General features: G+C 43.5%; 1 protein-coding gene and 1 long non-coding RNA gene across 7 annotated transcripts in view; both read right to left on the bottom strand.

Moving 5' to 3' along the window:
- Positions 1-6873, bottom strand: part of LOC146520812 (uncharacterized) — a 46593-nt gene extending 39720 nt beyond the window's left edge. The window contains exon 1 of the long non-coding RNA XR_014873724.1: positions 15-6873. This is a non-coding gene — a long non-coding RNA (uncharacterized LOC146520812). The remainder of the gene's footprint in view (positions 1-14) is intronic.
- caskin1 (CASK interacting protein 1) overlaps positions 1-21937 on the bottom strand; it is a 123562-nt gene that overhangs the window by 101227 nt on the left and 398 nt on the right. For all 6 annotated transcript variants that reach the window (XM_085157043.1, XM_085157044.1, XM_085157046.1 and 3 more), the window contains exon 1: positions 21576-21937. This exon is cut by the window's right edge and continues 398 nt beyond it. In XM_085157043.1, coding sequence (XP_085013169.1) covers positions 21576-21669 — 94 coding nt within the window. In that variant the 5' untranslated portion in view covers positions 21670-21937. The remainder of the gene's footprint in view (positions 1-21575) is intronic.

Raw genomic sequence — 21937 nt, 5'->3', positions numbered from 1 at the left:
TGCTCTGTGGCTACTGGGTGACCCCTCTGGCTTCTGCTACTACACCCAGCAGAGGGCTTCTGCTGGGTGACCCTTGTCTGGGGCTCTCCTCAGCTCTTCCCAGGAAGGTGGCACGGATGCCCCTCCGGTGGTCCTCCTTGGGCTCTCGCACTCTGGGGCCTCTGGATGTCTGGAGCCTGGATCTCCTCCATGCCTGCTTCATGCCCTGGGGGCGGGGCTATGGCTCTCTACATCCTCTTGCAGACTGTTACATGGGGAAACCTTTTGAATACGAGCGCACTGATCCACACAGGTGTGCACACGGGTGTTCACTGTTCATAGACATAAACTACACCTCTATTGGCTGCTATTTCCAAGCACATTGTGCGCTGTCGGTCCTGCTTGCTACACAACAACATTCAATATTTAGTATTTACTGCTGTTTACACTCAGCTAGATTAACGTGATGGTGTTGTGTTTAGTATGTTGCTCTGTTTTTTTGCTTGTTTTCTCTTCTTTTTCTCTCAACAGGTGATCCAGGAGATTTTTGTCTCTTCTTTCTCTTTTTAAGTTTCCTTTCTCACTGTCCCTCTCCCCTTCTGTTTTTCTTTTCCTTCATCTTTCTTTCTCCCTTTCCTATCCCCCACTCATGTCTGTCCCGTCTGTAACAACTGAAAATAAAATAAAATAAATAATAACAACAAAGGTTGATCAAATGAACCAATATGGCAAGGCCGTGATGATCCACTTGGTAAAGTAAATCCATTGGGTCTCCTTGTTGGCAAGACAACAACTATACGTAACATAATTACAGCATAAAGATGGTTTGTTTTTCTGTTATTTAAATAAGGGTAGTAGGGGCGAATTTTCTTGTAAAACAAAAAAAGTTTGGGAACCACTGAGTTATTATATGTATAAATATTTACAAGGAAAACAAGCAGCTCATGTAGCTATGATTTTCAGACCCGCGGGGCGATGTACACTACACTGTACTGCAAACAGTTTACTGCAGGCTTTTGAATGTAGCGTTCAACGGCTAAAGAAGCAGATGTTTCCCCTGGAGAATGTTAAAGTTGTTCTGTACATACTGGATGCTGACATAGCTGCTACTATACTAACTATTACTTTTTGGAAGACGCTGGCTGGTTTAGGACGACAACATTTAGCTGTTGCTGTTTATTTCATGGAAGAAGAGTTCTAGGTTATGAGCTCATGTTCCCTTGGTTAGCAAGCTCAATTCAGAACTGTACACATCAGTGCTAAATAACTGACTTCTAAAAAGCCTAAATTTCACTCAATAAAACGTTTTCACGTAGAAAGGCACATTATCTATGCTACAACAGACAGCTAGTAGCTACAGCCTCTGTTGGCACACCATACCAGTACTTTATGCTTTAACAAATTAAATCTAAGTTATGATGAAAAGTCAGCCCTTTACAGCTGTTACAAAATGAGAAGCTATTGAATAAGAAAACTTTTTTATATTTGTTGTATGTTTAGCTTGACATTGCATGGGAATGGCCTGTCTCTGTCCTCGATAGGTCCTGGTGGCCTCATGTGACCATGTATGTAACTTTGTGGGTCTCCACATGTACAGAGTGAGACTTTGAGGGGAAAGCCAGAATGACAGACGTTCTTAATGGAATTTTAAGAGCAGCGAAACTTATGGCAGCAGGCTTTTAAACTGATATGACTTTCATTTAAAGACCACACTGAGATCTTTGAAACCAGGCACACAACTGCATTCTCTCTTTTCCGCTTCCCCTCTCTGAAATTACCAACCTATTAAATGTCTCTTTGTATCTCGCCTATTCACATGCGCTAACCAATAGAAAGCCTTGGACTAATTCATTGAGCGAGTGTGCGTCTGCGTGTGGTTTGTCATAACAAAGTTGCACAAGTTTTTTGTTGTTTTTTTCTGCAGTCAGTGAGACGGTGTGGTTTTATTAGTTTAGAAATTAGATGCACTTCATTAAACACAGAGTGTGTGTGAGAGTGTGTGTGAACGAGAGCGAGAGAAAAAGAAGGAGAGCCTGTGAGGACTAATGTGATGGGTGTGTGCGTCCGTGTGGTAGAGTTACATGGAGAACAATAGCCTTATTGTACCTGTGTCTGCAGCTACTGTCTGTGTTGGGTCGATAGTCCAATTCTACACTGAGCTGCTTTACCAGACTCACTGTATAAAACATTATTGTTTAACATTTCAGACGATAAGTTTTCTTCAACAGAAATAAAATTGATATGAAAATAATAGCTGTATGGCAATTTAAAACTTGCTTATTTCCAAGAGTGTAGCTATGTGACTTAAAACAAAAAATAGCTTTAAGTGTCAGCTAGATTGCAGCCCACCCGGAGTGCTGAACTGGACAAGCAGTGAAGAAAACGGATGGATTTTCATCTTTGCAGTGGCCATATTTGGAAAACAGGCTGAAGTGCAAAGTTACGACTTAACATAAGCAAGCTCCGATAGTCTTTTCATAAACTACACAGGTACAACACACAGACACATGTCTGCTAATCAGTGCTGTGACAGGCTAAATGCTACAAGAGCTTCACTCAGTAAAACTGATGCATAAACATCTTGGATGGGCTGTAGATAGTTTTAGCCTCTTGGTCGAATCATGATTAGCATAATAGCTATCCTATTGTTGTCCCTGCTATTGTCTCTCTAACTTACAGAAACTTTCCACTTTTTGCCAGTCTCTAAAACCCAGGGTTAGGGTCAGGAGTTCAGACTTAGAGGATTAACTGCACATGGATAAAAACCATTCAGCGCTACAACTAGACAGCAAGCTAACGCTATCTAGTCATGTTGCGTTAGCCACCACAGCAGCTCTCCTGTCTAATTTCCTCTTTTCTCCATCTGGCATCAGTGTTCTCCATATTACACCATCCATCTTCATCCGCTTTATCCGAGGCCGGGTCGCGGGGGCAGCAGCCTAAGCAGAGAGGCTCAGACCTCCCTCTCCCCAGCCACCTCCTCCAGCTTATCCGGGGGAACACCAAGGCGTTCCCAGGCCAGCCAAGAGATATAATCTCTCCAGCGTGTCCTGGGTCTGCCCCGGGGCCTCCTCCGGTGGGACATGCCTGGAACACCTCACCCAGGAGGCGCCCAGGGGGCATCCTTGTCAGATGCCCGAACCACCTCAGCTGGCTCCTTTCGATGTGGAGCAGCAGCGGCTCTACTCTGAGCCCCTCCCGGATGGCCGAACTTCTCACCCTATCTCTAAGGGAGAGGCCAGCCACCCTTCAGAGGAAGCTCATTTCCGCCGCTTGTATCCACGATCTCGTTCTTTCGGTCACTACCCACAGCTCGTGATCATAGGTGAGAGTAGGGACGTAGATCGACCGGTAAATTGAGAGCTTCGCTTTTACACTCAGCTCCCTCTTCACCACGACGGACCGGTGCAGCGTCCGCATTACTACAGCTGCAGCACCAATCCGTCTGTCGATCTCCGGCTCCCTTCTCCCATCACTCGCGAACAAAACCCCGAGATACTTGAAGTCCTCCACTTGGGGCAGGAACTCATCCCCCATCCCATATTACACCATTAATCCAAAAAAGAATGAGTTATTAGGGAAAATTAAATATCTCAATAATAATTGATTAGGACAATTATTACACACGTTTATTAAAAACAATGTGTTTGCATCAGTTTGGGGTGAGGTAAGTGAAGTGGAGGACGCAATAAAAGCTTCAGCTTTTCTATTTAGCCGTCACAGTTGTGGTTAATAATCAATGCCTGTTACCAAAGGTGAGGCTACCAGCAGGCTTTAGAAAACGCTTCTCCCATAGTTCCCACAGGGGTCTATTTATCTTTTTTATTGGTGTTTACTGTTCCACAACGCTCTGTAAACTAGAGCAGTAGCTACAAGGAAACCATGAAAAGGAAATATTCTCATATTCTATACATCAGTCCAGTAGCAGCATAATTCATATTTCTGTGCATCCAAAGGAAGCTTAAGGAACTTAGTAATGAAACAATGACTGAACAGAGCTAAAAGCTTTGATCTAGAACTGCAATAAACTGAACCCAGACTGCACCATCCCCCACCCCGTTCTGTGTTGGCACCCAGCTTTGCAGCCACTGTAGCATACAGAGGGGGCCCAGGATGAGGGCATGTGGGTGGGGGTGAGAAGAAAGACGTGGGAGAAGAGATGATACGACAGCAACAAAAGTCTCGAGATCAAGAGTGAATCCTGAGAAGCCTGCGAAGGGGAATTTCTTCTCCCTCAAGGGATGAGAGAGGATCTGATGAATGAGAGACGGGGTAGGGATGGAGGGAAGAAGACAAGGGAAAGGGTGCGATGGAGAGGCGAGAAGAGGGAAGGAGGGCAGACATGCGGACATATCAGGACAGAAGAGGAGGGATAAAAGAATGGATACAGAGGTGAAAAGGATGGAGGGCCATGATAATGAGGATGGAGGAGACGAAAACGGGGATAAATGGTAAAAGAAATGATGAAGGGAATGAGAAAGGAAGTAAAGAAAAAGGGGTGATGGATCTGAAATAGACAGTAGGTCAGTAGATCTGCTGGCTGCTCTGTATTGTCTGATTTTATGACAAGAGTCACACACACACAACATAAAACCCAGATAGGTCCAAGGACTAAAGTGTCAGGCTGGACCTGCAGTGATGAACTGGAATAACCGCTTGTGATCCAGATATTTCCTGGCTGGCACTGCGTGCCTGTTGCCACGGTGATAGCTCTGGGAACAGGGAGAGACGGAACAGGAAAGAGAGAAGATAAGATGGGATGAGAGGGAGGGGAGAGATGGAAAAAGATCGAGCAAATACTAAGAGCGGAACCAGGCGGTGCCGCGGTGGGTTTGGACCAGCTCCACACAAACACACACGTGTACAGTATGTGGATACACACACGCACAAACAAGCGTGCAGAGCTAAACCACATGTTCTGCATGTGTTCGACAGCTGGATACAACCAGCCCGCCAGCATGAACGTACAAACAACGGTGCTCATTGGCTCACGGCGCTACTACTTCCCCTCCATTGGCTGATGTGCTGCAAAGCAATCCTCTGATTAAACTGGAGTAACACACACCTACTGCAGCAGAGGGATCAAAGCACACCAGTTAACTGAACACGGATGTTGGTATGATACTCACGTGCATGCACTGCACATCAAGCTCATGTCTGCTCACGTGACAGAATGTCAATTTAAGCTTTAATAGTGACCAAAACCTCACATAATTCATTATTTTTATTGTTTTTTTGTCTCATTTGTTTGAAACTGAGTGTGAAATAGAATATCTCATGTTGTATGATTACACTGTACATGACTAGAGTACTGAATGGGCCTACTGGGCACAAACCCAGACACCCAAGGCTTCAGGGCACAGTCTTTCAGGACGCCTACAAAAAGACAAGATTTACCACTAAAACGAGACCGAAGCGACAGAGGGGACTCACAACAGACACAAAAATGGCCTCCTGAAAGAAGCAGCCATGCTTTCATTGTGGACTTGAACTTAGCGGTCTCCAGCCATAACAAAATAATAAATAAAACTTAATTTAGCGTGTTAGAATGCTAAGAGGTGTTCATTAGCACTAAATGGAAGTAACGTAGGTTGTTATGTACTGATGCAGTGCTGTTAACCCTCTGTGGTCAGTCTGTGATATCATTCACCCCATTGCTAGTTACTTTAAAGCTGAGAAAGGCTGAACTTGATAGTCATTCACATGCTTTCTACATCCTGTACTGAAGCTAGTTTCTTCCATATAGCGCAGCGGACCGGTACCGGTCCGTGAGTCGCTTGGTACCGGGCGAGAGTTGTGAAATTTATGGTTTTCGAGGTCTTTAACTCAGTTTCTCTGGGTCTTTCCCGTGTTGTAGTTGTGTCTTATTTTGAAAGAAATATTTATACATTACCATGGCGACCAGAGAGCATTAAGGGGCAGAGAGGAGGATGTTACTCTCAATGTTGGACGCTGCTTATGAAGTTACTCAATTTCACAGTGAATTTGTGTTTATTATTATATTTACAAAATACCAGTTTTTGTCTCGGTCGTATCGTTTTATTTTGTTGTATTTCTCCGCGACACCTTAAAGGCCGGTCCGTGGAAATATTGTCTGACATTAAACCAGTCGGTGGTGCAAAAAAGGTCGGGGAGCGCTGATATAGTGTTAGTCCTTGTTCTGCTCTGCTTCTATGAGCTTAGTGTAGCAGTATAAGTCAGGTTTCTGATGCAAGAGTGGCCATTCACCTCACTGCGATCTACAGCCAAGATCATCTGGGTGAAGTCTGATCCATCCAACCATGTGACAAGATCGTCTCTGACACCACAGCCAGCAGTAAATATAACCAATTCAACGGCAGTTTATCAAATTGATCAGTGAGTTTTCTGAATTAAGCTAAAAAGATTAGCTAAGTAAGCAGGATTCTTCCTCTACAGGACCATGAACAGGACCACGTGAGGTACATGTGGTATTCTCAATCCAGCATCTGATATCACATGACTTAAAATTGAAAATAGTTACAATATAAACGTTGGAAGGCAAAGAGCAGCTGTTGCTTTAGTGGAATCTTCCAGAATCTCTTCTTTTCCTGTTGTCGGCTCAGGCCGACCAGATCCTGGCCCAGTTTGACGTGACGAATCACCCTCACAGGCTCCCTGACAGCAACACACTGCCAGCCAGACTGATTCATTGGGCAGGATTTGGGGGATGGAGAGAGGTCAGGGGAACAGTAAGAAGGAAACAGATGTACAAGGCAAAAAGAAGAGCCTCCAGGTTTTATTAGAAACATTAATACATGCAAACAAAACCAGACCAAAATATGTGTCACTTTGTCTGCAGGCAGAATTCAGCACAAGAATGAAGAATGAAGCCTCAGAGCTACAAATAATAAAGAGAATTCTTTTATTGTTGCAAAAAAAACATGTACCCATGTAGGACACAGATTTATAAAATTAAAACTTTCACATTTGAATTGACATTGAAATTTAACTAGAAGTCTGCAATCATGCTAGCAGGTGGCGCTAGCCCGTGGCGTGGCCTATAAACACTATACTATCGATATTGTGTGCATCAGCGGTCCCCAGCCCCCGGGCCCCGGGCCTAGGACCGGTACCGGTCTGTGACTCATCTGGTACCGGGACACGAGTTGAGTTGTTTTTTAGCATTATTTTTTTTATCGTTTTTATCGTTAGCTCGGTCTAGGTCTTTCCCCGTGTGTTATAAATGTTTATCTTGGTAATGGTGCTGGTTTTATTTTGTTTTATTTATCTGCAGCACCTACAGGCTGTTGGACCGTTGGTGTGCATCGTTTGGTTAAGCATGTTAGAATGCTAAAGATGACAGCAAGGAGTTATCAGCCTTTTGAAGCACCTGGCTAGGTAGTGATGCTTTGAGCTTAATATTGTTATCGCCATGCTAATAAGCTCTCGGTTTTACCATTTCTGACTTTTGAATGTAATTTATAAAGGAGAAGAGGTGTTGCTAAGGAGATTAATTAATGTACTATTCTATTTAACCTCAATCTGATGGACTGTTTTGGGAATTCATCCCATTGGCGCAATGAGTATCGGTATACAAATGTAGACAGGGCCTTTAATAATACGCACAGTTTTTAGTTTTTAGTACGCCGGATCCCAGATCTGCTTAGATGGCCTCTTTCACACACATGTGGTACAGATTTCATTACTAATGGAAGACAGAAAGATGAAGACTGGATCGCAGGTATGTGGAAAATTAAATAGCTGCAGTGGAAGAAATTATTCCAGGAACTTGATGAGATTGGAAAACGTAGCGCAAGAATAAACACTGTGTATGAGTGATTTGTGGATCAGCCCACTTTTGTGTGTGTGTGTGCGTGTGTGCGTGTGTGTGTGTGTGTGTGCGTGCGCAGTCGGGTGCAAAGATCAGGTCTGTGACACTCTCGTGACACAACTTTCCATCCTCTCTCTCGTCATTTTTCATCTTCTTTTCCCGCCCTAATCCCTATTTTCCCCCAATTAACATCACTCCAGTTTCCACATCTGCTTGGAGGATTGAATTCAGGTGATGTGAAAGTCCCAAGTTCGCTGATCACCTCTAAACGTCTATGCACATATTTTGGAAAAGTTCAAGCTTCCTGGAAAATGAACCTGACCCAGATATCTGACTCCATATCAATGGGAGAGGCTTCCTCAAAGCCAAAGAGACTACACAAGGAGTAACTGAAATATTTATAAGTTAAGTGAAAGGACGGGGGGGGAGGTTTCATCGCCAGCTTCAGCATCAACTGTTTACCAACACCGGACGCTTGTGCACCGGCTGAGATATAATTTCCTGTTTTTCAGCCTCATATTTGAGTATTTCTTTGAAACTTTTGATAATATGATGTGCTGAACATGGTACATTAAAGGTTTTGTAGACAAACTATTTGCCCTTTTAATCACAGCAATGTTATTGTTAAAATACTGAAGTACTGAACAGCCGTGCAGTCTTTCACAGAGCAGTGCAACCCTCATTACTTATATACCTGAAAGAGTCTCTCCAGGATGCTCTTATAAGCTCATTCACGCTGCTAATTAACCTCATTACTTATTTTAAAGCACTACACACCCTTTCAGTCTTTTGTCGCCCCTGTCGCAACTTTTCTGAAACACGTCGCTCGCATCGCTTCAAATAAGCACTCTACTCTTTCATATGTGTTCTCAACCAAATATAGGCTTTTAATGATTTTCAAATCATTACCATCTATTATTATTTACATTTTTTAAACCAGGTCGTGCTGGAGGTCAGGTACATTATGTGGAATATTTTGCAGATGTGTGGACAGCAGTCCAACACCAACCATCTGTTCAGTCGCTGCACATGCACGGCTGTGTTTGGACACACACGCACACGCACATCAACATCTGTCCCTGCTGGACAGGCCCTTCTGGTCTCTGATAGCTTTCCTTATGCACGAGGACACACACACACATATACACACACATTAAGGAAGCCATGGAGTAGATATTTTGTTGCAGCAGATGCTGGCTTTAAAGCAAATAGTAGCATTAATGAATAGCTACCTTTCCATTTCCAGAGACCACGCAGTTCTTCTAAAGGCTAATCGTTTCACAAAATCATCTGCCACCTCAACAGTTTGGGGGAAACAGCCTGGAACCAGTAGCAGAATTAGACGCGTCATAGCTTTACAATGCTTCTGCAAAACTGAATCTCCTGAGCAACATTCAAATTTTGAAAAATCCTCCAAATATGTAAGAAAAGCTAATAATGCTGCTCTTTCACTAAAAATGTGAACATGCAAATATAGCTCCTTTCAAACTACATAAAACAAGATCGCTGACAGTGACTACGTTTCACACTGAACCAGATTAATAACAATGTTCCAAATTCCTCATTTAAAAGTTAAACCATAGTGTGAACACAACCTCTTAGTGTCTAACTCAGCACACATATCAAGTTTAGAGCAGCTCATTTTACAAGAAACAGCCTGGCCTCTTATTTTTATATTTATGGAGCACTGGTAGCAGCCAAGTAAAACTGCAATATGAGAACAAAGCTGTTTCTTTGTTTCTTTCTTGTTTGTTTTTTCTTTTTTTGCCTGTCCCATTTGGTTCTTTAGCCGTCAGAATTGTTGTCTGAAGACCAACAAGGAGACCCAATGGATTTACTTTACCAAGTGGATCATCACGGCCTTGCCGTATTGGTCCATTTGATCGATCTTTGTTGTTATTATTTATTTTATTTTATTTTCAGTTGTTACAGACGGGACAGACATGACTGAGGGATAGGAAAGGGAGAAAGAAAGATGAAGGAAAAGAAAAACAGAAGGGAAGAGGGACAGTGAGAAAGGAAACTTAAAAAGAGAAAGAAAAGAAAACAAGCAAAACAACAGAGCAACATACTAAACACAACACCATCACGTTAATCTAGCTGAGTGTAAACAGCAGTAAATACTAAATACTGAATGTTGTTGTGCAGCACGCAGGACCGACAGCGCACAATGTGCTTGGAAGTAGTAGCCAATAGAGGTGTAGTTTATGTCTACGAACAGTGAACACCCGTGTGCACACCTGTGTGGATCAGCGCTCTTGTATTGAAAAGGTTTCCCCATGTAATGGTCTGCAAGAGGATGTAGAGAGCCATAGCCCCGCCCCCAGGGCATGAAGCAGGCATGGAGGAGATCCAGGCCCCAGACATCCAGAGGCCCCAGAGTGCGAGAGCCCAAGGAGGACTCTGACCGAGCAACAGGCACCAGGCCCCGCCAAGTAGTCACCGGGAGTGAGCTGGTACATACCTGAGCACCCAGCCCCGGACACCAAGAACCACCAACGCACCGACCCCTGAGGGCATCAGGGTTTCTTTGTTGCCTGGGACCCGCAGCTCTACCTGTCACGGTTCTGGATCGGTTCGACCCAGCATTTTGAGTTTCTGATGTTTTGGTTTATTTTTGCACTATGGGCTGCCCTTTGATACTCTTGTGCTTTGATTGTTATATTCTAGGTTTCTGTTTATTCGTGTTTGAGGATTTGTTGCCTCATGTATAGTTTGGGTTCCATGCGTTATTTTCTGTCTGCCTCAGTGTTGAGTCTGTGTGATGGCTTCTGGTTTCCTGTTTTACTTTGAAAGTTCATGTCTCATGTCAGTGTGTTCAGTTTTACCGCTCCCCTGTCTCGTTAGCCTGATTTCTCCCAGCTGTGTCTGCCTCCTGTTGCCCCTTCCCTGATTACTCCCCTGTGTATATAAGCCCTGTGTTTTGTGCTCCCTGTTGCGTTGTACCGTCAACTTGCTGTGTGTTCATGATTTCCAGTCCTCCAGCACATCAGTTTAGAGTTTTGTTTTGCGAGTCTTATTTTATGTTGAAGTTTGTCCAGCAATAAAGCTGCGTTTTCAGTTTAAATCTCGTCTCCAAAGAGTCCTGCATTTTGGGTCCACCACTCCTGCCTGCCTGCCACACAGCCAACCATGACACTACCTTCATTTTCTCAGGCCAGTTTACCTTCTTTACCAGATTCTCATCTAAAAGAAGCCAACGGACACATACGCTAAAAATCAGTGCATACGTCAAGTGGACGGAGAGATTATTTTGCCTAAAATGAATTGCCACAAAATTGTCAGTTTCAGCCTTTATGCATCAAATGCATAAAATCTGTGTGAATAATTTGTAGATTACACAACTTTAGTTACAATATTTTAAAGTATATTCATTTTTTTATTTTAGAAGGAGCTGACAAAAGCAGCCTTTTCGGTTTTAACTTGTGAAGCTAGCATTAGCTTTGCTAGCATTAGCTTTACTAGCTAGCTACACCCAACTGTAGCTAGCTAGTGAAGCTAATGCTAGCTAGTAAAGCTAGCATTAGCTTCACTAGCTAGCTACACCCGACTGTAGCTTGCCTTTGGCTGAAATTAAAAACCTACTGTGCCAATAATAACTGAGAACTTTAATGTTCATTTTGCCAGTTTTATTACTGTAAACTAATAAGAAAACAGGCCAGGCATAGCAAAAAGGGGTCAAACTGACCTCTGCCAAAAAAAGGCTAAGAGGAAAAAGCAGGCTACGCAGTGTCACGCAACCAGTTGACTCCACAAAATTTCTCACACATATCAAAGACCTAAGGGTGTGTCAGTAACCAACACATTTTCCCAACCCCTGAGCCTGCACCCACACTGTGTCACAGCCCTGTTTTTAGTGGCAGCTTGCATAGCAGGAGAGCACCAGTATTCATTCAAAAGTCCCAAGGCGATGCTAACTGCATTCACTGCGGCTGCAGGGTGGAACATTTCTAGAAGGCTCTCGTGTAGAGTACAGTCAAACCTTGTCCCAGCCATGTTAGTTTAACTTTAGGAGCAGGGTCTGAAAAAAAGCATCATTTCCTGCCTTTATTAACTGCTCAAACATCAGTTTGAAGCAGTAAGAACACTCTCTGTGTTGTGAATTCAGGGTGTGAGTGGGGAAAAAAAGTCCTGCCAGGCGATGTAGAGGGACAGCCTCGCTCTATAGCAGCTGCTGCGAATCTTTGCAAGTACAGCTACTTACATAACAAATCTCCAGTGACATGGCTCAGCTTTCTCTTCTGATTCTGACTCTTTTCCCCCTCATGCCTTTGAGAATCAGCTCATGACTGCAGAGCATTTTTTTCATCGCATTATGCTGCATGTGTGTGACTCTGTAGTTAACTGTTGTCCCCTTTCTTCACAATTAAAGCTCACACACACACACACACAGATGATGTAAATTCCAATAGAGACTGTACCTCTCTGTGTCAGTCGTATGACGGTGGGGGGAAGAAGTGTGTGTGGTTAATGCCACCCCTTTAATCGGTGCTGAATGGGTGAGAGTCCCACCCTGCTGCCCTTCTCATTTTGTGGGTGGCCATTATATTTACTCCTCTTCCTCTCTCATCCTGGTAAACAGTGCAACAGAACAGGATAGATTTGCTATCACCTGATCCTCTGCTCACACTTGATGTAACAAAAGCCGTCTTTTTTCCCGGTTTCATTTTTGTTCTCTTCGCCCAGCTGCCCTTCTGTTTCCCTTCCTTTCCTGTAAAACAGCTTGCTTCATTTCCTTTTCCTTATTTTTCTGTAGCGCCGTCCTTTTTGTTATTCGTTCAGTTTTCTTTCTCATCCTTCCATCTTTTTCCTTCTCTGGACTGTGCTAGTGTAACCCTTACCTTTTCTTTCTTGTCCTTTCTCAGATTTGTCATTTGTTATTAATTAATTTATACTTCCTTTGACGTGTACTTCCTGCTCTTCTCTATTCATTCTCACCCTTTTCTTTCTGTCTAATTTATTTTTCTTCTATTTTTCTCTTTCCTTTCACTTTTTTATAACATATATTCATTTAATTCCCTCTCCTTTCATTTTTTTAATCCTTCCTTTCACATTGTTTCACTACTTCCTCCATGGTATTGTTTCTTTTCCTTCCTTTCTCTTCCATCTCATTCCTCAACTTTGCACTTTATTTCTTTCTCTTCCTTCCTTCTCTTTCACTTTCTTTCCTCAGTGTATATTATTTTATTTCAGTCTCCTCTTCTCTCTTCCTTTTTAATATGCTCTGTTTCACTTTCCTTTCCATCCCAGTTTTCTTCTTTCACTTCCTTTCCTATAATTTATACTCCTTTCCCTTCTCTTTCCTTACGTCTGCTTCCTTCCATCCTCTCACCTCTGCTGTGCTCTCCACTTCTGCCGCTGACCCATTAAACTGTGTGGATGTTATTTTTGCTGCATGTGTGTGTCTGTGTGAGAGGGAGAAGAGACAGAGGGACCCGATGTGAGGCGAGCAGTGTGCGATCAGAATAAACGGGAGGTGGAAAATGACAGCGTTCAGCTGCGTTTCATCACCTTGTTCCCTTGTTCTCTTTTTCATCATTTTCAGTCTTTCATCACTCCCCCTCCATCTGTCCCACTCACACATCAAGAAGCATCTTCCCCTCCTCTTTCCTTTTCTCTTACTAACTCCTCTGCCTATCCCCCTTTTCCTCCAAGCAAAAAATATTCACCCACCTCTCCCCCCCATCTGCTCTGTAATTCAATCATGGAGGCAGTCAGCAGTAGCAGAAGTGAGTGATGATGTTTTGGAAGAAAATGCAGGGAACAGCGCCGGCCAATCTCCCCCTCTCTCCGTATTATCATTTCTAATATGCTGTGCTTCAATTTCTAAGATCACTCCCAGGATCAATGACGCCGCCCGAGCATGTTTGCTTCTCCTCGCAAGTGTTGCTGCAGTAATATATTCCAAGTAAAGTCCTTTAGGTGCGCTTGATTGACGGGGAAATATCTGCTTGAGTATCCGCGCAGACTCTGTGAATATTTACGAAGTGGTGAAAACACATAGCCGCCCACATTTTAATAATATTTTCAGGGTGAAATAAGAGCAACACCCCCGACGCACACTTTCATTTTATGTCATTTACACTTTGTTGTTTTTAGTGTTTTTATCTACCTTAAAAAAGCGCGACAGGGCTGTTATGCTCGTTTCGCTTGGCTTTGCATGATTGACAGTTCGAAATAATCCTTATGTATCTTTCTTTGAGCCTCTCAGTTCATCCACACAAGCTGTCTTAGCTTTCACCTTTAGCTTTCGTCTGATTGGCTGCCCTTCACAAGCAGAATATTTGAATGTCATGTTCAAATGGCTTTATTTTGTGAGGGGCAGCCAATCAGAAAAGGCTGGGTAACAGGAAGAGAAGCGCCATGCTGACAGTGAATGAACTGAGTCCTTGAGCTGAAACACGATGCAGGACACATATATTAGGTAGCTGTTTAATTGTATTGCACAATATGCATAGAGAGTCGTATACCTGGAGGTGCAACAGCTGTTACGCTAAATTTAAAAAAATTGGCGTAGCTGTCAAGTTGCACTGTGAAGTGCAAACGCTAGCTGCTTCTTCACGTCACGCCGCTCCTCTGAAACATATGGATGCAGACGGAGCATCGTTAGCCAATCTGAGAGACTCCGGCTGACAGCGTGTGGAGCTTCCTCTCTGCTGCTCCTTTGTGAATGTGCACTGGTGTGGATGCAATCATCTGCTCCTGCTAGCCCGCCTCGCACGTCAACACAGAAAAGATTGGTGGGGGAGGGCGTGAGGAAGAGAGGGGGAGAGAAAAAAAGAGCGAGAGAGAGAAAGAGAGAGAGAGAGAGAGAGAGAGACTGAGAGACTGGTATCTAGAAAGGTCTGGGAGTGTGAGCATCTCTCATGGCTGCAAAGAAAGAAAGTGAAGGAGGAAGATAGCTGTGGAAGAACGCGTCAGTCTGTCGGACATGGCGTCTTTATCATTTCACTGAACACACACACACACACACACACACACACACACACACACACAGACACACACAGTAAACAACAATCAATAGAGATTACACCAACTGCCTTAACACACAAACACAGAAACAGCCCATTACCAAACACAGACCTCATGTCACACAAGGTCTGCTCCAATAACACACACACACACACACACACACACACACACACACACACACACACACACACACACACAGCTATGACCCAGTCAAATCCTATGTGCAGAAGGCAAGTTGAGTGACAGCAAACTGATGATAGCTCTCCAGATGGTGCCAGATGTTTGTGTTAATGTAACTGTGTGTGTGTCTGAGATGGAGGTAAATACGTGCATTTGTGCGGACTGTGTGTCTGACCTGAGTGAGAGTAAATGATGTGCATGAGGGCAGACCCACAGCCACACATCCACTCGTTACCACCACAAACCACTCACACATTTCACTGGCAGCTGCACACACACAGACACGTCTCCTGTAAGCTTTGTGCTGCATGCTAAGATGACAAACAGGTCTGTGTGAACATCAGCCTAGCGTCAAACTGCCCTGCTGCTGCACTCTGTCATTACCGCCCTGCTGCTTCTGTCCTCTTTATTTGTTGTTTCCCTGAAATAAACAGGTCAGTATCAGTGTCCTGCAGACACTTTTGCAGGCACTCCCTTAAAACACACGCAGCTTTTCAGGATCTGAGAAAAAAAAAGTGGCTTATTTTTGCTTTGCACGTCCACAAATGAAATTTCAAAGGGCATATTAAACAGTTTGTCTTGCACAAAGCAGTTCCTGCGGTATCAGCGGCTGCCAATTACACAAATAATTAAATTCAGCCTAAGACTGAAAAGACAGCGCTTCACAGCAGACTGGAAGGATTTGAAAGAGGGAGGCGGAGCAGAGACGAGCCTCGAGTCTGCGTTTAAACACGGTAACACTGTAAGTTATAGAAGGTTAAACCGCAAGCAAACCATGAAACACTCCACTCAGCCAGTGATGTCACAACATAGATAACACAAAGCTGCTGTACTCCTGCAAACCACTTTGCAACCCACCTCAACCCCAGTTTCTCTAAGTGACGCGAATGTGATGTGAATTTCATACCTTTTGTGATGATATGATGACAAAAACATGTATATTTTGTTACAGAAAGTCTGACTAAAGTATGCCTAATTACCCTAAAGCAAGACATATTAAGTGCACTGAATTAAAAATGAAGTAGAGTGAGCTCACTCACATTTCACACAGTTGGTGTGACTCATCCCAGATGCTAGTTTTGTTATTTAAGTGCAGCTCACACAAAATAAATTTTTTATTTTAGCTCCTCTGTTACTTTGCTGTGTCAGTGAGTATTTACAGAAAACTAACTAATCACACTTTGCAGTTTTCATATAAATGATTTTACCTGTTTTGTATGTTTATAGTTATGTATTTTTCCCAGTTTTAAGACTGAAGGTAATCAACTGCCTTTATATTATGTTACATTACTCAGTTAATCCTGCTTTCTCCTTTAAAAATATGATTTTTTTTGTTAGGTGATTGAAATTTAAAGTGTTGATTTTGCAACAAAAAATCTGCTCACAAATAAGATGCATGCATTTTGTATTTTTGTACTACAGGGCTTCCAGGTCCCAGAATCTCAACTTCACTTTCAACACAAGTTTATTAAATTTATTGAGTAAATCTTAAAACACAAAAAGGCTCTCGAAACATTTAATCTTTAGCAAAGCATTTTCCTTTAAATAAATAAATACTCAATAGCATAAATAGAACCGAAATAAACAGAAATACAGAAAGTGCACTTACACTATTATTTAACCATGTTCTAAGGAAGTCAAATACAGGATCACAAAATCTATTCAAAGATGTAAATGTAACGTTGCCAAGTTCCCCAATCTGTGTAGATTAATAAACAAAGGTCACCCACTGTGTGTACTAACAAGCATTACATTAGGGCTGCCACAATTAGTCGACTAGTTACGATTACGTTGATGCATGTTTGAAGCTTTGTAAGATCCTGAAAGACGCAGGAATAAGTAGTAGGATTTAAGAGTGTAATAACGGACTGAAACAGAAGATGGCAGCACTGCATGTACAAGGATGCCAGCTGCCATTAAACCCCGAAGAAGAAGAAGCTGTGTCCCAGAATTCATAGCGCAGCCCAGCTCAGTTGTCAACAATGGCGGCAGCTAATTAGTTTTAATATTACTCTTATTATTCTTTCTGGGTCACAAAATAAACATTTAACATATTTTCATGCGAGAATGTAGCTGTGTAAACCTCAAATATCTGCTCAGTTTATCAAGACACCACATATTTTCAAAAGCGCTCCGACGCTTTCGGAGACGTCTGTTAGCCACTAGCTCGATAGCTAGCCGGGGGCTAGGCTAACTAGAGCCGTGAGAACACCGGACTCCCGGCTAATCGTTTTCAAACCCACCGCCGTCTTTCGCTACTCAGGTTAAACATGATATATAAGTCACTTAGATAACTTAAAAATGTTATTGTTTGTCTTTTTTCAGTATTTTATTTGTTCCTGAGTAAATCGGTTTGGCTGAGATTAAAGTTATAGTTTTTACACAGCTGAATAAACGTCAAGCAGACAGCTGATTATCAGAAGTGTGAGATGCTCGAGAATTTACTCCGGTGTCCTGTTATATTTTAGATAGCAAGGAGTTTATTAAACTTCACCGAAACAATCTGCAAACTTTCATTAAAATTTAATAAACTATCATCTTGTCTTTATTTTTAGTTAGCACATACCTTAAATACTTAAAGCTGTAAGCTAATGATGGTAAATGGTAAATGGACTGGTTCTTATATAGCGCTTTTCTACTCTGTCCGAGCACTCAAAGCGCTTTATACAGCTAATTCATTCACCCAATCACACCCATTCACACAAGCACTTCTAAGCTTAAGTGCGCAGTATCTAACATTCATACACATTCACACTCCGATGGATGCATCGGAGAGGAACATGGGGTTAGTATCTTGCCCAAGGATATTTGGCATGCAGACTGGAGCAACCTGGGATTGAACCACCGACCTTCCGGTTAGTGGCTGATCCACTCTGCCACCTGAGCTACAGCCAGATAGTTATATAAGAGCAGATGCTGCTGGTGCAATAAGCTGTACGTTTTACGTCCAATGGATGATGATCTGATTAGTCGACTAATCGCAAAAATAATCGGTGACTAGTCCACTATCAAAATAATCGTTTGTGGCAGCCCTACATTACGTACAGTCAGGCCGCTGCCTCTTTCACCTGCAGTATCTGCTTTAAATTGCTTTAGTCGCCATCTGTATGCACTGCAGTCCGGTGAGGACTGGCTCCAATCTGGAACACATCTATGCATGCTGCAAGCGGCTGTCTGCTGCCTATGAAAAATGAGTTCGAGGCCTCACCTGTCCTCTGCATCTCATGTACTGAGCAGTAGTCAGAAAGCGGCTTCCAGCTGAAGAGCACTTAAGTGTAGCCTAAAGGTTGTTTTGTGCTCTTGTACATAATGTACTTTGCTGAGCTCCACATACAGAAACACACACTAATGTTGGGCACAACCTCTATGTGCTGGACCCCACCAGTTCTTTTATGGTCACGCCTGTCTTTCTCTGCAGTACACAGACTGTTTATGATCCAGGGGGTTTCCTGCTTTGCTGTAGACTTTAGTTTCAGCGCCTGCATCAATGCAGTGAATCCCGCTAATTGCTGCACACTGTTATGAAGCCATATGCTTCGCTTAATCCTGCAGAGTGAGGACTGCCGTCTGAGGCACAGAAGCCTGCGACTTATAAAAGAACTTAAACACACACAGGAGTTGGATGTTTGTCTCACTTCTACAACACATCTAAAATGGTTTACTCCGCCTTCCTTTGCGTTTTGTTTCCGTGACTTTATTTGAGGCTGATCGGGTCGCCGCTGTTCCACTTTTATTACATCTTTAATGGTCCACCGACTACTTTGAAGTTCTGCTTGGCTTGTACTGGGCTGGGTTTAAGAACTGCCTTGATTCTTCATGGTATGGATTGAACAAGTTTCTTGGAAACATTTCTCCGGGTTTCTGGTGCTTATTGACATGATAGCGTCGCACAGGGCACCACTTTCATGATGCGATTCTCCCATGACACCACCACCCTGATCTGGTGAGCGCAGAGGCCACTTTAGTACAACGAGCTCATTGTCATCGTCGAGAAACTAGACTGATGACATGAGCTTCGTGATGTGGCACATTTTCCTGTTAAAGTGGCCGAGAACACTGTAGTCATGGAAAGATAAAAAGCAATGGACGTGATTATGAGCAGCACTGGCTAAAAATGATGCTCGATTGGCAGTAAGACAACATCCCCCACACTAAGAAACCATCAACAGCGTTAAAGGTTCTCATCCTTTACGCCGTTTATGTTAAAGTATCTATATTACAGCAGAAATCAAGACTCATGAGATCTTTTTATGCCCAGTTTTGTCCAGCTGCAGCTGTAGTTACCAGTTTTTAGCTGGATCAATTGTTCCAATGTGGGCTCCTGTTTCAAAGCTTTAACATGTTGCGCATTCAGAAATGCTCTTCTGCACGCCTCAAACACATCTGGTCATGCTTCTCTAAGCTATGTCATCGAATGAGGCCTTTTCCCCCAGAGAACCACTTCTCACTTAAATATCTTCTTTCTCCATCCCTTTTTCTGTGCATAAAATCCCAACAGCTCACGAGTTTCTAAAAAGGTTCAATCAGCTCATCTGACACCGAACGACACGTTCAAACTCCCCTAAATCGACTTTTCTTTCCCTTTTCTTGCTTTGAACTTCAGCAGGTGCTCTTGACCCACAAACAGAATACAAAAAGACAGACAAGAGCTTTCAGGTCTGAAATGAAGGATAAGCATCTTAAACCGGCAATCTTTTCCAGTAGGGTCAACTGAACTGGTTCCCAGAAGAAATCCAGTTGTATTGAACTCAAGGTAAAAATGGTCCTGCTTCTTATTTGATTTTAATCCCAGTAAACACCCTCCTGACGAGCTTCTGCTTTCAGTTGCTAGAATAACTAACAATGTAATGCTCTTTTTGTAGTTTATGGTCTCATACAGAGTAAAATAGACTGAATGGGGTAGGGGAAGTTACAACCTTATGAATTCAATGCAGTTTATATTTATATAGAGCTAAATCACAACAACAGTCCCCTCAAACCACTCTGTATTGTAAGGTACAATATTACAGAGAAACCCCAACAATCAGACGATCCCCTAAAAGCAAGCATGTGGTGACAGTGGGAAGGAAGAACTCCCCTTTAACAGGAAGGGAGTGCATCAGTGCATCATGGGAAGCACCCTTTAACTTAGACCTATTGCAGCATAACTAAGGGAGGATTCAGGGTCATCTGATCCAGCCCTAACTATATGCTTTATCAAAAATGAGAGTTTTAAGCCTAATTTTAAAAATAGAGAGGGTGTTTGACTCCCGAGTCAAACCTGGAAGCTGGTTCCACAGAAGAGGGGCCTGAAAGCTGAAGGCTCTGCCTCTCATTCTACTTTTAAATACCTTGGGAACCACGAGTAAGCCCACAGTCTGAGAGTGAAGTGCTCTAATAGTGGGATATGGTACTATGAGGTATTTAAGATGAGGACTGATTAATCAAGACCATGCATGTGAGGATGTGGATTTTAAATATGACAAATGCATTTACTTTCTGTCATGTAATTGGCCGATTAGATATTATTTTAAGATGTAGTTCCAACTAATCTAGTGGCCGTCAGCACAATATTTAGGAGTGGATGTGCAGCGTCTTCAAGAAGAGAATATTCAGCTGCTATGTTAGCCAACACCAGTCATTTTAAATACACAGAGGTCAAGAAGTACAATAAAGCTCGAGTGTTACTCAGTACACAAACAGACTGACAAGTGAATTTATAAAGTCATCACTTGCAATAGGGGCTCAAATGTGGGTCATTATTTGTCATTAGCATTGTATCTTCTTATTCAAATGAGGCCCACCTGCTGTTTCCAGTGTAAGCACCAGTTCAGATGCTGCTGCGTGCCTGCCCAAGCAGAACAATTATAGTAATTGGATAATAGGCTTCGTGTCAACTAGCTTTTATAAAAATAAATACAAGAGTTATAGCTGAATGACTTGTTATGCCTTTGTGCTTAAAATATCCAAAACCAATCTGCAGAAATTGTAACTCCTGCAGCTCGGCCTGTACGCTACCCCTCGCTGTCTGCTCACAACCGGACCAGCCAGTTATATATCAGTGGAAGTATCAGCAAGCCACCGCCAGCCTCTACAGAATGATCTATCTGCAGCTCGCTCTGGCTCCTCTCTGTGTTGCCCACACATTAGAGTGGGCTGTGCAAGTGAAACATTGTTGGATGTTGTAGTGCTACACTGCCTGAAGGAGAAAAAAACCATTAGAGGAGCAGTCGTGAAGCGAGCCTTGCAGTATGCAGGATAAAAGAAGAACGAAGAGTCGTGTCACTCTGATTGTGATGTTGAAACCTTAACGATCACACGGCCACCAGTATCATGTCACTGGAGAGCCAGGGTCACACACAGATCCACACACGCTGTGTTCCCTCCCTCTCTCTGTGCTGCAGTGTACAGAGACAGGGTTTGAAGATGCGCTGCCACTCTCCAGTCACACCACTAATCTTCTCGGATACACCCCGATGCATGCAAACCCCTGTCTCCCAGAAGACTCACACATGCAGCCTTCACACATCACCATCATCTCAGCGGTGAACAGCTCGTATGTGAGAGAAAGCTTTAGCCCATGGCTCAACACGGGCATCTATAGGGGAGGGTTTCAACAGAAATCCACAGCTGTGTTCTCATCTCTGCAGTGGGAGAGAACCGACTGTCTTACTTGCTTTCCCTGGCCGGGGCCTCTGCAGCAGCTTCTGCACGGTGAGCAGGTCCTCGGTCTTCACCGCCTGCAGCAGTTCCTGGTCCTTTCCCATCTTCCGCGCTCGGCCGCTCTATTCCAGCATCCTCCGGTACAGAGGCGCCTCGCCACGCGGAGGGTACGTCTACACCCCGGCCACGAAAAGCCTCCTTCCTCCCACCCCCCCAGGTCCCTGGCTTGATGAGACCCCCCCTCCTCTCTCCCCTAGAGCTCCGGCATAGCACGGGTCCAGAGGGGCTGAAAGCGAGAGAGAGAGGGGGGGAGAGAAAGAGGGGAGGGGGGTGGGGATAGGCTGGGTGGGATGGAGGGATGCTCTCGGGTTC

This window comes from Neolamprologus multifasciatus, chromosome 4, assembly GCF_963576455.1.
Source record: "Neolamprologus multifasciatus chromosome 4, fNeoMul1.2, whole genome shotgun sequence".
NCBI lineage: Eukaryota > Metazoa > Chordata > Actinopteri > Cichliformes > Cichlidae > Neolamprologus > Neolamprologus multifasciatus.
This window is presented reverse-complemented; position numbering and strand designations above follow the sequence as displayed.